Source organism: Primulina huaijiensis, chromosome 3 (assembly GCF_012295235.1).
Source record: "Primulina huaijiensis isolate GDHJ02 chromosome 3, ASM1229523v2, whole genome shotgun sequence".
Taxonomy (NCBI): Eukaryota; Viridiplantae; Streptophyta; class Magnoliopsida; order Lamiales; family Gesneriaceae; genus Primulina; species Primulina huaijiensis.
In genome coordinates this window covers 18,630,734-18,647,242 of record NC_133308.1, presented here as the reverse complement: position 1 = coordinate 18,647,242, position 16,509 = coordinate 18,630,734, and the positions used below count along the sequence as shown (strand labels likewise).

Genomic DNA, 16,509 nt, shown 5'->3' with positions numbered 1-16,509 from the left:
TTCAATGATACTATTATTATTTAGTAAAGACAACTACAAAAATATTATATACTACTATTATTTAGTAAAGACAACTTAATTATTTATACTAATTAGTTTATTTACGTATTATGAATTATTAATTATTTTTAAAATAAATTAATTATCTTTATAACATTTACCAATTAATCATCAACATCTACGTTTTATTATTTACAGCTGAGAATCAAAATAATTTTGTTTAATATAAAATATGTAGTTACATTTTGTTGATAAAAAATCTAATCTTTGTTATATCCTGATCTTTTGTTTGCAAGATAGCTGAAAATACGGATAATGTGTTGTATTTGCGGGGTAGACACATATCAAATAATATAAACGCTGAAAACATGGATGCATTAATTCCTCTACGCCGGTCTGACAAATGTCTTTGGAGATTGCATAATGCTGGGATTCACCTCTGTGTCCGCCTATGTCTAGCACGCATGGGTTTCTATGGTGTCATTCAGTGTGGTCCTATTAAAAATTATGATAATCATTTGCTTACAGCTATTGTTGAGAGATGACGTCATGAGACACACACATTTCACCTTACAGTTGGCGAGGCAACAATTACCCTACATGATGTTGCACTTATTTGGGGGTTGAATATTGATGGCATGCCCATCACTGGTGTAGATACCACGTACAACAAACATACGTTACAACAGCACTGCGCAACTTGGTTGGGTTTTACGCCTACATCTTCTCAGATTAAAGGTGCACATCTTTACATGTCCGCTTTGCGAAATCATTGCATAAATAATATGATTAATTATCACAACACTGAAGATGACGTGGCACAATATTCCCGTTGTGTGGCATTAATGATAATCGGTGGTTGTATGTTTCCGGACTCCGAAGGTGCTGCTGTGAAACTTATGTATTTGCAGTTTCTTGAGGACATAGAAATAGTGAATACATTTAGCTGGAGTTCTGCTGTTTTGGCATATCTTTACAGAGAGCTGTGCGACAAGTCAATGGGTTTAAAAGTCGATTTGTGTGGGCTCGTTCAGATACTGTAGGTATTTTTACAATTTCGACTTTCATTATATTTGTTGTATTTATTTTTTTTATGATGTGACAATTTATGTTGTATGTTATTGCAGATTTAGGTGTGGTCTCGAATTACTCTTCTTTGTCCTGATAGAGCGCAACAAGTATCTATGAGCAGGCTGGAGATTTGCTTCAGGGTCTACCATTCTCACCATACGGGACGCAGTACTAATCAGAAATAATTAACTTGTAATATTATTTTGTTATGTACATTTAATAACTATATTGTGTACTTTTTTAAATTGTAGGTGGAGACGTGGATTCTCTTGGACACACACGGCATATCATTCGGTCCGTATCATGAGAGATATGCTTGACAGGATGGTAGAAGGACAGGTAGATAAATAAATTTGTTATTTAAATTTTTGAATGTTTTTAAAATTTAATTTGTATGTTATATTATCAACTTGATAATCCTTTTTATTTTAATTGGTACAGTTTCTATCGACCGTTTATGATATGGAGTCCTCCGAGATTGCAAGAATTCTTGATGGAAATAGAATTCATCTATGTCGGTTGGCATGTGCATTGATCAATTTTCATATAGTTGAGATGCATATACCAGAGCGGTGTCTTCGACAATTTGGAATGCGTCATCGTATCCTGCCACCTGCTACTAACTTCGACAATTTCCAAAAATTAACGGGACAAGGGCGAAACAATTGTGATTGGACGACGTATCACAAAAAATTTTGTGGATATGTGGAACTACAGATATAATTTTGTGATTGGTGGAGATTATATCATACCTGGTTCACCCGACATCACAGTGGATTATATTGGTTGGTATCATCGCATTTCACATATATTTCTCTCTCTAACGGTGGTACCTTCTAACGTCATTGGCTATCATCCTGTAGATGCAAACTACCTACAATTTATCGTAAGACATGTTCGATTTATGTATATATGTATGTATAAGTAATTTTTTATATTAAATATAGCTAACCTAATATATGCATCAATGTCACAGACACGCCCAGCTCATATGCAAACTCCACCGACGTGGACACAGAATGAGTGTGACCCCGGATCATCAACTTCAAATACTGCATACACTACTCCGCCTGTGGTCTCAAGCTTTCCATCATATGATTATGGTTACCACACTCCATCACGCCTTGTTAAAAGACTTCATCTGCGTTTAGGACCCTTTTTTTATTTTATTTGCAAACCCTTCTATTTTTTTTGACATCAGAAGAGGTATTTGGGTAGGACGTGATCATGCCTTAGCCAAATACATATGATGTGTTTCGGTCCCCCTTTTTAATTTTTTTTTCAATTAAAAATTAAAAAAAACAATAGAGGATGTGTTCAGGTAAGGCGTGATCACGTCTTGTCGAAAGACATCTACTTTGATGGGGCTACAGAGGAAGTATACGAATAAGACGTGATCTCGTCTTGTTAAAAGACTTCATCTGCGTTTAGGACCCTTTTTATTTTTTTATTTGCAAATCCTTTTGTTTTGTTTGACATCAGAAGAGGTATTTGGGTAGGACGTGATCACGCCTTAACCGAATACAACTGCTTTGTTTTGGTACCCTTTTTTAAAAATTTTTTTTTCCCAAAATTTCAGAAGTTGGAATTCTTATAAAGCGTGGTCACACCTTGTTAGAAGACATCTTCTGCACAATGTTATCAAAATTGTACAATTTTTTTTTAAAAAAAAATAAAAAATTGTACAAGGAAAAAAATCAAAATAATAAAATCCAAAAAAAAATTGGGTTGATTTGGAGGAAGTTTTCGCTCAATTTTAGATGCCTACGAACCAGAGAGAAAAATTATAGTATTAGGATTTTCAACATGTCTTTCAATAATTTGACTATTTAAATCATCATTTTCCAAGTCAAGCACAGAAAAGTCAGCCGAAAAACCAAATTGTCAACTTTCACATGAACATCTTCAATTTCACCCCTAGGATAAACAATGGATAATACGTTATTGTAGATATTTTACCTCTCACGTTGTCTCTCCCTCGATGATGGTTGATCCATTACATTTCTTATGCGTTTTCTACGATCTCTACCAGTATGCCTCCTTTGTCGACGAACGATATTGTGTTGTAATTGGAATGTAGGTTCATCCCAGTATTGTTCACCATGTGTGATCATCACCATATTTGGTGATCATGAAATAGCCTAAATATTTTTTCAACGATGCTCGAAGTCCCTACCCACTATTTCCACCTTCGGACCAGTTCTTGCATTTGACCTTCCAAATTGTCGACGAACTTTCGGCAACAATATATTCACGTCTCAAAACTCGAACAGAAAAATCTTTCACTAAAGCTATTAAATCATTTTTGCTCTTAAAAACCATTTTTACAGCGAGCTCTGGCCTATCAGGATTGTAAAAGTTTGTTCGTGATGCAGAAGGAAGACCAAATGAGTCTAGAATTTGTTCGTCATATGCTTCATTGAAAAATTGAGGAATTTTACGTAAATGTTGCTCTAGTGCAATAGGAAAGTTCTCTGTCAGTGTTGCTCCAGAAATCAGGACACGCGACGATGTGCCTTCATTTGCATTGTCAACGTGGTCATCGTCGTTTCCGTCAATTGATGTAGCATACAAATCATCATCGCTATTCATGACATGATGAGAATTGTCCCCAAATAAATCATCTTGCTCAGGCATGTGTTTGGTAATTGGAGTAGGAATATTTGCAGCCCTAGTAGACACTACAACAAAAATGGCTTTCTGCAGCGCGCATATGGGCTTTCCGCAGCGCGCATTGCACGCTGCAAAGTTGCAATCTGTTGAAAGTTCAAAATTATCCGCGACGTACATGTGCACGCTGTTAATACTATTATTCACGGCGTTCATATGTACGCCGTTAATACAACTATCCGCAGCGTGCAATGTGCGCCGTTAATATTCTTTGAACATATAAAACTTAGCGACGATTTTATCAAAAACCGTCGCTACTTAGCGACGGTTCATAACCGAAGAAGCTGTCGCTAAATTAGCGACGGTATTTTATCCGTCGCGCATTTAGCGACGGTCTTTAAATATAGCGACGGTTATGACACCGTCGCTACATTTAGCGACGGTTCAAAACCCGTCGCTAAATTTTTAGTAAAAATAAAAAAAAAAATTACTTTTATAGTTTAATGAATTTTAAAAAAAGCTATAATACAACTTTGATAACTAACACTTAAAAAATTAATCAAAATTGAAACAAAAAAACCGTCGTCGATGAAGTGTTGCGGAAAATCATTTTTCTTGTAGTGAGAACTATCAAAATGTCTAACATTTGTGGTATTTTCTTCATCACCCCATAAATTTAAATCCAATTGGTGTGTTCTACTCGAACCCCATGCAACATCAACTCCTGATGGAACCGTGATATGATGATCCCAACCCCTGAAGTAAAATCCCATTGTCGTGTTCTATTCATCCCCCATGCATAGTTTTCTTCGGTGTGAGCCGTGATATGGTGATCCCAAGGACCAGTGTCGATCCCAAAATATGTCTGAGTTGACTGTTCATCGACGTGATACATAGAAGGTCCCGCTTGATTTAAACCTACTGTTCCCAAACCTTGTGTTATTATCGGAATGACTGCATCAAAATCGTAATCACTTACGTTATGCAACACTGACAATAAATCAACATACAAGTACATGCAATCCAGTGTGGGTAAATCAAACATAAATTGTAGACTATCATCATATGTGATATAGACATGCTCTTCGATGTAACGAGACAACGAGCTATAACAATATTTCGTTGACAATTTTATGAAGAATTTTGATTGGTTGATCTCAAGCTTACGATGCACATAATTTACCGGTTGGGAAAATGTAATAGACCGTGAGATTTTAATGGGCCTGGTCGCGGGGATACTATATCCAACCCTACCATCTTCAATAATGACATAGCCACCTACGTTGAGTAATGCCCTCACAGTATCCATGTCAGGAGCAAAAACTAAGATATAATGTATACAATTATAAAAAAAATGAATTATGAATTTATTACACATATATTAAAATATATGTTTTATATTGAATTAAATTTCAAGAATCACAGAAAAATTATTATTATTACTATTATTATTTTTTATTAAAATATATATTGTCAAATCTATTTAATTACAATTGGATAAAAATATATTAATTACAATTAATAATTATTATATTAATATAAGAATATATTATTGGATAAAATAATTACAATTGGATAAAAATATATTAATATAAGAATATATTATTAGATAAAATCTTATTAATTACACTTGTCAAATCTTATTAATTCAAAATATATCATTGAATTAATAAGATTTGACAAGTGTAATTAATCACTTATATTAATTTGCATTAACATCAACATAATTACAATATTATATATTATATTAATGTAACCGAAGTTATAGCGTAACTATACACTATTTCATACTAAAAAACTTATAAATTTAGTTAACAAATATAATAAAATACTTTATAATTTCATCAGTATTAGGTACACTAATATTAACTTATTCTCATATTTAAATAATATAATTATATTTAAAATACTAACCCTTAAAAATATTTTCAAATATCACAAATTTATATTTATTATTACTTTCTTATTAGTATTATTATTATTATTATTATTATTATTATTATTATTATTTTATAATGTGATTAATATTAAAAATATAATATTTAACAAAACTATACTTATTGATATAATGCAAGTGAACAAAATTATAATGATATTAATACAATATAAAAAATACAATTAAAATATAGAAAATTACTTAAATTACCTTTTCAAATGTGGTAGTACAGAATTTGTAATAAAATCAACGAACGATGTTAATACCTGCAATAAATGACAAACATTATCAGAAATATTATATAAAACAAAATATTTTAAATATAAAAAGAAAAAATAGAAATACTTTATACGTACTAATATTATCTCTTAATATATAATTATAATATTATCAACAAAATAAAAACATTACCTCTTAAGATATCTTTGAGTAACAGTATCAACTATATTACGTTCGAACATTCATGACGTTATACGCCTGAATTAAGAGTGAGACTCGGCTGCTATACTCCCGAATTTCGAATTCTGATACTCGACATAATTCTCCCGAATCGACGTAATTCTCCCGAATTCTGAATTCTTCGACTGGAATTCGGTGCAATTTATAAAGAGGAGGAGTCACGGATTCTTGGAATCCATGACTTTTTTTTAAAAAAAATTTAAATCCGGAGTTAAGAATCACGGATTACAAAACTTTTTTTAAAATTTACAATATTTTAATACATTCTTTTTAAAATTATATTATTTAAAAAAAACCCCGTTTTAATGGGCCTGCGATTGGGACACGATAGAATATTTGTTGTAGGAACACCTCTTGAACATCTATGAGCCACATCTATTTTCTCGACATTGATGGATCATCTAGTCATGCCACGATGATGACGTCGCATTTTAAAAGATAATGATTTTGATACTCAATTCTACATGGGATTATGACGAGTATAATTAATTAATAAAAAGTTACAATAAAATTATAGTCATTTGAGTTAGCTCTTTTTGTAAAGCAACGTATTTGCACATGCCAGGGCTCGAGGTGTCACATTTGGTATGTGAATATGAAATCAAAGTTCTTTGTAGTTTCATAATATTTGTTACATAACTTTGTGAAGTATCGTTTGTTCTAGCACCTTCGAAGATGCTTCAAACAAAATATTCTCCAATGAGCTGCAATAGTTCGTGTTCTAAGAATGTTAACACCTATGATTTAAATCGAGTTTGGTTTAAAACCAAGCGGAAGAAACTCGAAGTAATCCTTCGTGAAGAAGACTGTTAAATTAAAAAATATTTTAACTTAAGTCAACTGAATAACTAAAAAGCAGGGGATCAATTGTCGCATATATCAGTTCAGTTATGGTAAGAACTAAACTGACGGATTCTCTAACTGATCAAATCAGTTTGAAAACAGTAGTTAATCAGTTAAATACACAAGATATGTTTATGGATGTTCGGAGACTTAAACTGCTCTTACGTCACCCTTTCTACCACCTCGGGTAGGATCCACTAGAAAAATTTGATTTATACAACTACTTGTACAAACCCACCCAGCTTAGGACTTATACACTGCCTAACTGAACTCCTAGTCTAGACTGAAGGCAGCACCTTCCAGCCAACACTTCTTTATCTTCTATGTGAGAAAGACTACATACACAAGTTTAATGTATTTGTGCAAGAATGTATTTTGGGTGGTGGTGTGTGTGTGTGTGAGAACGGATCTCTGAAAACAACCCGAAAGGTGTTCTCACACACTGAGGGAAAAATGCTTCTAATCTAAGCTGATAACACGTTGAAGTGTTCCCTCAAATCTGGGTTGATTGCTTCTTCAAAGCTGATAAGCATTAAACGTGCCCTTTTCTTTTTACCACACTATCTCTAGTTCTATATGTATCTCTTCGTCTCCACCGATCTTCTCTTTATATAGGCGAGAAACTGATCGTACAGTGAGACTCAATTATTGTATCCGTTGCATCTTGAATTTGCTCTTTGGACTTTGTGTCTTGAGTTTACGACTGTCCTTCTGGAACGTTTGTCTTTAATGCTCTGATGCAACGTCCATTATTGTCCTTTGACTGGACAATTACTTTGTACCTTTGTGTATAGCTGGAATCCACTGAATGAGTTTGTCTTCATCTATAACTAAAAGATTCTCAACTGACGCTCCGAACTAGTCAACTGAACTGATCTTCAGTTGGGCTGATGAAATCAGTTGACTCGTCAGTTGAACTGATTGCACTCTCATTCAGCATAACTGATCAGTTTGGTTTCTTCATCAGTTAAACACTCCTTCGGCTGGCCAGGCTTCTGAGGTTCTCCTGCTGATCCACCTATCAACTGGACGATCAGCTGAACTGCTCATTTGACCTATCAGTTCATCTGTTTCAGTTTGTGCGAATAGTTGGGTCTTCAGTTTGCGATTTAGATTCCTTAAAAACTGATCCTAGCTTCTGCACACTTAAGATAAATTATTAGTATTAAAATAACAAGTTTCGTTAACATCAAAATCAATATTGCGAACTTGAAAAGTTCCAACAATCTCCCCATTTTTTATGATTACAAAACTTGATCAGTTAAAAACAATATGTTCAGTTCAAGGGTTAGTCAATTTAAACATCGTTAAAATCTCCCCCTCAAGAACTGAGTTAAAGACAGATTTGAAAAACAATTTTAAAAAAAAATTCCCCCTAAAAAACTGAATTGAAAACCTTTTTGAAAAACAAAGTTGAGAGAACACTTTAAGTTGAAGAAAAGAAAGCTCCTTCTTGACAACTGAATTTTAAAAACTGATAAAAAAACAAATTTTTTTTTCAGTTTGAGAGTGCAAGAAGAAACTCCCCCTCAAAAACTGAATAAAAGCTCGTATTTGATAAATAATTATCTTATCATTCATTCAGAAGTTATAATCATTCAAGCAACGTAGACAAAAAAAAAATCTGGAAATATCCATTCAGTAACAACGAAACACAGCTGATTAAACATGATGTTTATAAAATAAATTTCTTGTATTTTACATTTGAGTACATACATCAGAAATTGCTACTACAATAGCATATTTTAAACAACATCAGGTATCAGTCTGTTTATGTGTGATAGAACTGGATATACCAACAACTGATTGCTTTGACTGCTTGAAGTGCTGCACCGGCCGTGAGTTCAATTTTCTCAAGAAATGAGTTAATTTGCCTTGAACTTGATCTCTTTGCTAGCTAACTGGTCGAGCAGACTCAAACTAGGCTCAAGTGGAATACAGCTGGTGATTGAATCAATCAACGTCCCAGCATGGATGAGTTTCGTCTGAAGAATAGCTGATCTGGTCGGTTTGCAACTGAAATCTTGTTCATCGAACAATTTAGCCGTGCATCTTGACAGATGAAGCTCAGGACCCTGCAGGCTGATTAAAACCCCAAAGCTATGAGTCGAGAGAAGTGGTGACAATGTTAATTGCAGAACCAATCCTCTCAATCCTTCGCAATGAGTGATAGATAAACATTTTCAAATAGTTTTGAAAATAGTATGAAATACTTTTAAATAGCTTTTAACACTATTTTAAAGTAACAAATTTTAAAACACAGTTTTCTTCAAATGTTTTTCTTAGAACAACCCGATCTGATACCAATTGAAAGATCGTTTGTGCTAGCACCTTCGAAGATGCTTCAAACAAAATATTCTCCAATGAGCTGCAATAGCTCGTGTTCTAAAAATGTTAACACCGATTAATTAAATCGAGTTTGGTTTAAAATCAAGCGGAAGAAACTCGAAGTGATCCTTCGTGAAAAAGACTGTTAGATTAGAAAAAAAAATTTAATTTATGTAAACTGAATAACTGAAAAGCAGGGGATCATTTGTCGCATATATCAATTCAGTTATGGTAAGAACTGAACTGACGGATGCTCTAACTGATCAAATTAGTTTGAAAACAACAATTAAATATGCAAGATATGTTTATGGATGTTCGGAGACTTCAACTGCTCCTACGTCATCTCTTCTACCACCTCGGGTAGGATCCACTAAAAGACTTTGATTTATACAACTACTTTTATAAACCCACCCAGTTTTAGACTTACACATTGCCTAACTGAAATCCTAGTCTAGACTAAAGGCAGCACCTTCCAGCCAACACTTCTTTATCGTCTATGTGAGAAAGACTACATACACAAGTTTAATATCTTTGTGCAAGACTGTATTTTGGGTGGTGGTGTGTGTGTGTGTGTGAGAACTGATCTCTGAAAACAACCCGAAAGGTGTTCTCACACATTGAGAGAAAAATGCTTCTAATCTATGCTGATAACACGTTGAAGTGTTCCCTCAAATCTGGGCTGATTGTTTCTTCAAAGCTGATAAGCATTAAGCGTGCCCTTTTCTTTTTACCACACACTCTCTGGTTCTATCTGTATCTCTTTGTCTCCACTGATCTTCTCTTTATATAGGCGAGAAACTGATCGTACAGTGAGACTCAATTATTGTATCCGTTGCATCTTGAATTTGTTCCTTGGACTTTGTGTCTTGACTTTACGACTGCCCTTCTGGAACGTTTGTCTTTAATGATCTGATGCAACGTCCATTATTGTCCTTTGACTAGACAATTACTTTGTACCTTTGTGTATAGTTGAAATCCACTGAATGAGTTTGTCTTCATCTACAACTGAAAGATTCTCAGCTGATGCTGCGAACTAGTCAGCTGAACTGATCTTCAGTTGAGCTGATGAAATCAGTTGGCTCGTCAGTTGAACTGATTTCACTCTCATTCAGCATAACTGATCAGCTGGGTTTCTTCATCAGTTGAACACTCCTTCGGCTGGCCAGGCTTCTGAGGTTCTCCTGTTGATCCACCTATTAACTGGACGATCAGCTGAACTGATCATTTGACATATCAGTTCGCCTGATTCAGTTTGTGCGAACAGTTGGGTCTTCAGTTTGCAATTTAGATTCCTCAAAAACTGATCCTAGCTTCTGCACATTTAAGGTAAATTATTAGTAACAAAATAACAAGTTTTGTTAACATCAAAATCAAGATTGCTAACTTGAAAAGTTTCAACACTCTGGTTGTGTAAATTTATTATATTATAATTTGAGTACGTCTCTCAAACTTCTTCCGATTTTTTCTCTAACTTTTATCTAATTTATCTCAAAATTTAAACTATCTTAGTAAATCTGTATCTATTCTATAAATACCATATCTTAATAAAATATTTATTTATCTTTTATCTTTACTTTTGAATTTTGAAATGATTATATAACTCAATAAATTATTATAATAAGCCATTTTTGAAAAAAAAATTATTTTAAAATAATCCCTATATTTTTTTACACAAATTACAAAACCATTTTTTTTAAATATATGAACACATCTGTGGCAAAGACACTAATTATTATTATTTACCAACTTCTCCTTCAAAAATTGTATCTTATCATACAATTTATCCATGGAAAACAACAAACGTTAGTTTCCACATTTGTTTGAGAATGGATTTGGCATTAATCACGACGTTTGATATTTTAATCCCAAAGCTTGAGTTATAAGAAACTGATTGGTTAATTAACTAACATCCAACTATGAGAACTTGAGTGGTTATACGTTTGTTAAATTTAATTTTTTTTTTTAAAAAAAAGCCAAAATTGATATCAAACTATAAGAAAAGCTTTAGGATTAAAATATCAATAGTTATATATTAATTTTGATTTTAAAAAAAAATAAATTTAACAAACTTATAACAACTCAATTTCTTATAACTCAAGCTTTAGGATTAAAATATCAAATGTCGTGATTAATGTCAAATCCATTCTCAAAAAGATGTGGAAACTAACCTTTATATATATTATTTGAATCTTTTTATCCATATATATATATATATCTAAATTAATATCACAATTTATATGATCCTAATCAATTTGAATGGAATACCTATCTTATCTAGTTGTTATCTTCCCCATCATGTATATGTATATATAAATCTTCTCCGACGCTATATTACACTCATTTAAATTCAATAATCGCCCATGTTGCACGATCCATGGGTTGATGTACCGTTTAAAGAATATAAGTCACATGAAGGTAAGTTCTCCATCCTGCGATATTTTTGTAAGTTATATGTTTATCTTTATCATTCGGCATTTTTTCACGACCAACAAGGCTTTTTTGATTTGTTTTGCACACTCATGGGGTGTATAAAATAATTGATAGTTAATGATTATTCTATTTTGATAGAATCATTGAAGATCGAGAAGAAATTCTAGAAAATGTCAAAAATAATTCGTTGAGAAAAGGTATTAAATATAATTTCAGAAGATTATAATCTTTGGTATGGACCAAAAATGTCTTAATTTAATTGTATTCACTCGTTTATGACCCTACTTTAGACGGCGATCATAAGGACATGCAAAATTTCTTATTTGAACTGGCCAATGAAACTATATGCCATAAAAAGAGTATTTCAAGCAGAATTTATTTTTAAACAAAAAAAATTATGCAATGACACCAAATAAAGGGCATAAAGGCAAGTTTTTTTTTGGATGGTATCTTAAGTTTATAAATTTATAACATAACATTCGTGCTCTCGTTGAGAGTCGATGTAATGAAAGGTGCGACCTAAAAAAGAGCTATCATTGGAAAAAGGTGAGTGAAATTACGTCTAAAGTGGGCCGCCGTAGACATTGGCCGGGTAGGCAATATTACAAATGTATCACATCGATATATAATTAATAAAGAGTGTCTTCTAAACTCAAGATGTTACACTACTCAGTAGGCAAATCTTTTGGGATGGTATCCCACTTGGATTTATAACCTAACATTTTTTTTATTAGTAGTTGGTTATAATTAGGTATTCAATGGTATTTTCATCTAGTAACTTTTTTTGTTGAATAATGATGAAAAACTGTAATTTTAATCATGTAAGTTGGCTTGCTTTTTGTTTTAATCTTGTATCTTGTCAAAACTTGGATTTTTTGTTTTGGTTTTTTCCGAAACTACTAAATTAATTGATTATAGTTTATTTGGCATTGATTCTATCATACGTGGCACATGTGGCGAGAATAAAGCTCATATTATACACATTAAAATTCATTTTATATATATATAAAAAAACTAAAGTTAAATGACCCATAATATTTAAAATGGGAGGATAAAAGTGTCATTTTTCTTTTTTCTTTTTTTTGTTTGCGTATATTTTAATGTATCTAATATAAGTTTTAGTCTTGTCACATGAGCCATATAGGAGATCATCAGTGTCAAAGAAGTAATATCCAGTGAATTTAGTGGTTCCGGGCAACAAATTAACTAAAACAAAAAAAAATTACTAGATGAAAATCAAACTTATTGAGAGACCCAGCTGAGTTATGCAAAGATTTTAAATGACTAAAACTCAAAACATGTCAATTTACAAGACTGAAATTTAAATTTTGTCAAATGATACCACTTGTCACATACTTAGCCCTTTAAGTACTTGTGCGGCCTTTGCTCCTCGACTTCATCCCTGCGAGTGCTAGCAAAACAGTGTTTTGTGTCAGGCTTATGTGCTAGTGACTTATGTAAGATTGCTTTAATAGAACTTTGTAAAAGAGAATTATAACTTGCAAGCGAAAGCTTCACTCTATTTATGCTAGTGTCTTTCTTCAATGAACGGCTAAAATCTATTCGATCTAACTGTGGAGATCAATTCTCATGAAGGTCCTATCATCTACATGAATCTAGAGATATCTATCTATGCACAATGAGAATTCTATACAAATATAGAACAAACAATGTATAACGTTCTAGATGTCATTGAACCTCTGTAAGACATCATACTTAAAAAATTTGATGAATGTAATAGCTCGAAAAGCGAAAGTTGCCTTGTAAGTCCACCCTCGGTTCTATTTGTGTAAAAGTAAAACTCGGTAACAATATAATACATATAATCAAAACCACCAGAATTATAATAATGGGAATATATAATTGTGAATAAAATAATTTATATATATTTGGAAGCAGAAAGCTACTGCAAGTTGACCTATGAGCAAAAAGACTAACTTAAACCTGCTTAAAAGTTATAGTTAGGTGTTATTTTTCCATTTGCACTCTCAAAATTTCAATGCCCAAAAAGTCAAATTTAATTTCAAATTAAGACAACTAATTAGCTGCCAACAAACATTTTTTACACCAAACAACATGTTCATATTAATGATGAAAGAGATGCTCAAAGGTCCAGAAAGGCCGCCGGTAGACATAAGCAAGCTTGCAGCAACTGAGAAAATTATTTAAATTTATTTATACGTGTGAGGTTTTGTAAAAAAACTCGAGGTTGTGATATAAAAACACAAATATTAAGTCTCTTCTTTGCTGTATAAGTAGCTGACCATATTTGTTGGACCAATAAATTTAGAGCAGCCTCACTCCTAAATTGCAAGGACTTTTGAGGAGAAATGTGAGCCTTCTTCCACACATAATTTTCAACCTCGTGAATAAATTTTTCATTCAAACTTAACATATTTTGACCTTTCATGCAGATTGATTCTAATGGAGATCTCAAGTTTCAGAAGCTTAGCTGAGTTGGTAACATATTACAGATTCATGTGTCCTTAAAGTTGATTTTTCTGACAAGAGTTGCTGTTATTCTTGGCCAGGCAAAAATCTTGTGGAAATCACATTTAATTTGATTTCTCCATTTATAGGGAATGGATGATCATCTTTTCTTCCAGCAATGGCCTGTTAATTCACTCGAAGAACTTGGTTCCATGCCGATTGCTGCTGCCTTTTGTCACGAAGATATGCATCAGCCTTACTCGCTACCTCCCTTACCGGACCTCAGACGCACGGTGGAATCGACTCAATCTGTGGCCAACAGACCATTGAAGCAGCTCAAGATAAGTCCGTGGAGTACCCCAAATAGTTATGTAAATCATGATCCAGCAGGAAGTGTACTGAGGCCTAAAGAGGAGACAATGTCTCCTTTCAGTATTCTAAATTTTCCCACCGAATCTGTCGTCTCGCAATCTTCATCCGAGAACAACAATTATGTGCTGAAACCTTGTCAAGTTGCTAAAAGAATCAGCAGTAACACAAGGGTTGCTCAGGCACAGGACCATATTTTGGCTGAGAGGAGACGGAGGGAGAAGCTCAGCCAGAGATTCATAGCTTTGTCTGCTCTTGTCCCTGGACTGAAAAAGGTTCCCCTCTTATGTTTCCTGGTTTCATACCAATCATTCAAACGCGTATAATATATGTTTCGCCACCGGAACCGAAAAATCACTAGTTTCTTAAAATGAATTGTTTAATTGGTTGACCACAAATCTCTAGTTTCTTCAAATGAATCATGACACCGCAGATTTTCTTGGTGATGTTTTCTTACAGATGGACAAGGCTTCTGTTCTCGGAGATGCTATCAAGTACATGAAACAACTGCAAGAAAAAGTAAAGTTTCTGGAGGAGAAAGACAGGAAGAAACCCTTTGAATCTGTAGTTTATGTGAAGAAATACGTGCATTATACTGACAGCGGTGATGAGAACCCTACCTCTGATGAAAGATTTTCGGGTGGTCCTATGATTACTGAATCACTCCCAGAAATTAAGGTTAGATTTTGCGACAAGGATGTCTTGATCAGCATTCACTGCGAGAAAAGGAAAGGATTGATTGAAAAGACGGTGTCTGAGATCGAGAAGCTCCATTTATCAGTTGTTAACAGCAGTGTGATGTCCTTCGGAGATTCTGCTCTCGATATCACAGTACTTGCCCAGGTAATATTTATTGGTGATCATGAACAATTTTTTTTTACAGAAGTACTATTATATTGATTCAAAGCCAAATTGAATCTAAAAGTTATGTTTATAGCTAAGTATTAATTATTTTTGGAGCCTTTAAGATTGGGCTTGAGGCCGGTGTGACGGTGTCTCTCGAACCTCGATCGCCTCAGGTCTGACCTTACTCCCCGCAGACCATGTTCATATTCGTCCAAGTAGAGTAGCCTAGGGCTCACCCTCTCAACTAAAAGGAACTTTCCAACACACCTCACCGGTGTTTGTTTCATCGGGAGTATTGATGGGGGCACAGTATTAGAGCCCAACTGAAAACACATTTTTTTTTTCTGAAATGTGAGTTCTTGCACATGTAAATCTTTAACATATAATTCAACTTTCGTTTTTCCCTTGAGATTTCCGGATCGGTCCCAATAACCTAACATAAACTTGAAATTACATGCAGAAGGATAAAGAATTTACCATGACCATAAAGGAACTAGTGAAGAATCTATGCAGTGCCATCAAGCATTCCTCCGAAACGATCGAAGTTCCCACCTTAATCATTCATGGAAATAATCAATAACCGTAGCTTTTTAGTAACAGATTCTATGCTTCACCTGGTGCAGCGATACTGTAGCATGGGGGTGATCACCGCATGTTTACGGTATGGGCCGTTGATTATCCACCTGGTGATCTACTCCTGGTGTGGCTTAGAATGCCCCGTACGTTTCTTAGTATATAATAATCTTTGGTTTTGTGCCGATTTTCTAGCTATGAAGATTGAAGCCTGCAAAGCCCTCCACCACTTCAAGCCATTAAATGACCTCCTTAATGACCCGAATCTTGTTTTGCTATGGAGTACATTTTTAAGAAGGGTTTTTTCCCACTCTTTTTACATGGTTGAAGCCATGTTATAGCTTACCCTTCTGTCGTAAAATGAACTCACCTCGTACTTCATCGAAGGCCTTGTTTTTTATCGGAGGTTGGAATTTTTTGTTTTTGTGGATGGATGGATGTATGGCAGACATTTGTAGCAGAAAGTTAGGTTGTAATTGGTCTGTGTTTTAGATGCCTACAAGAATGGTTTCTTCTAGGCCTCTTTTCTCTTTGTTACGTCTATTCGGTACAAAGAACTCGTGAATCTTTCGTGCTTCTAGTTTTCTTTTAATAAAATTTATTTTACTTTGTTA

At 33.8% G+C, this 16,509-nt stretch overlaps 1 protein-coding gene across 2 annotated transcripts; it reads left to right on the top strand.

The window, feature by feature from the left end:
* The first annotated feature begins 11,600 nt into the window (after positions 1-11,600).
* LOC140973578 (transcription factor bHLH18-like) lies at positions 11,601-16,509 on the top strand. 2 transcript variants are annotated; one of them, XM_073436495.1, is made up of 6 exons: positions 11,646-11,662; positions 13,968-14,009; positions 14,092-14,137; positions 14,257-14,751; positions 14,936-15,319; positions 15,783-16,509. In XM_073436495.1, exons 3-6 carry the CDS (start codon positions 14,102-14,104, stop codon positions 15,900-15,902), a joined length of 1,035 nt encoding a protein of 344 aa, XP_073292596.1. In that variant the 5' UTR covers positions 11,646-11,662; positions 13,968-14,009; positions 14,092-14,101; the 3' UTR covers positions 15,903-16,509. The 2 variants fall into 2 exon arrangements, with proteins under 2 accessions (XP_073292595.1, XP_073292596.1); XM_073436494.1 differs by lacking the exon at positions 13,968-14,009 and having other exon boundaries at positions 11,601-11,662.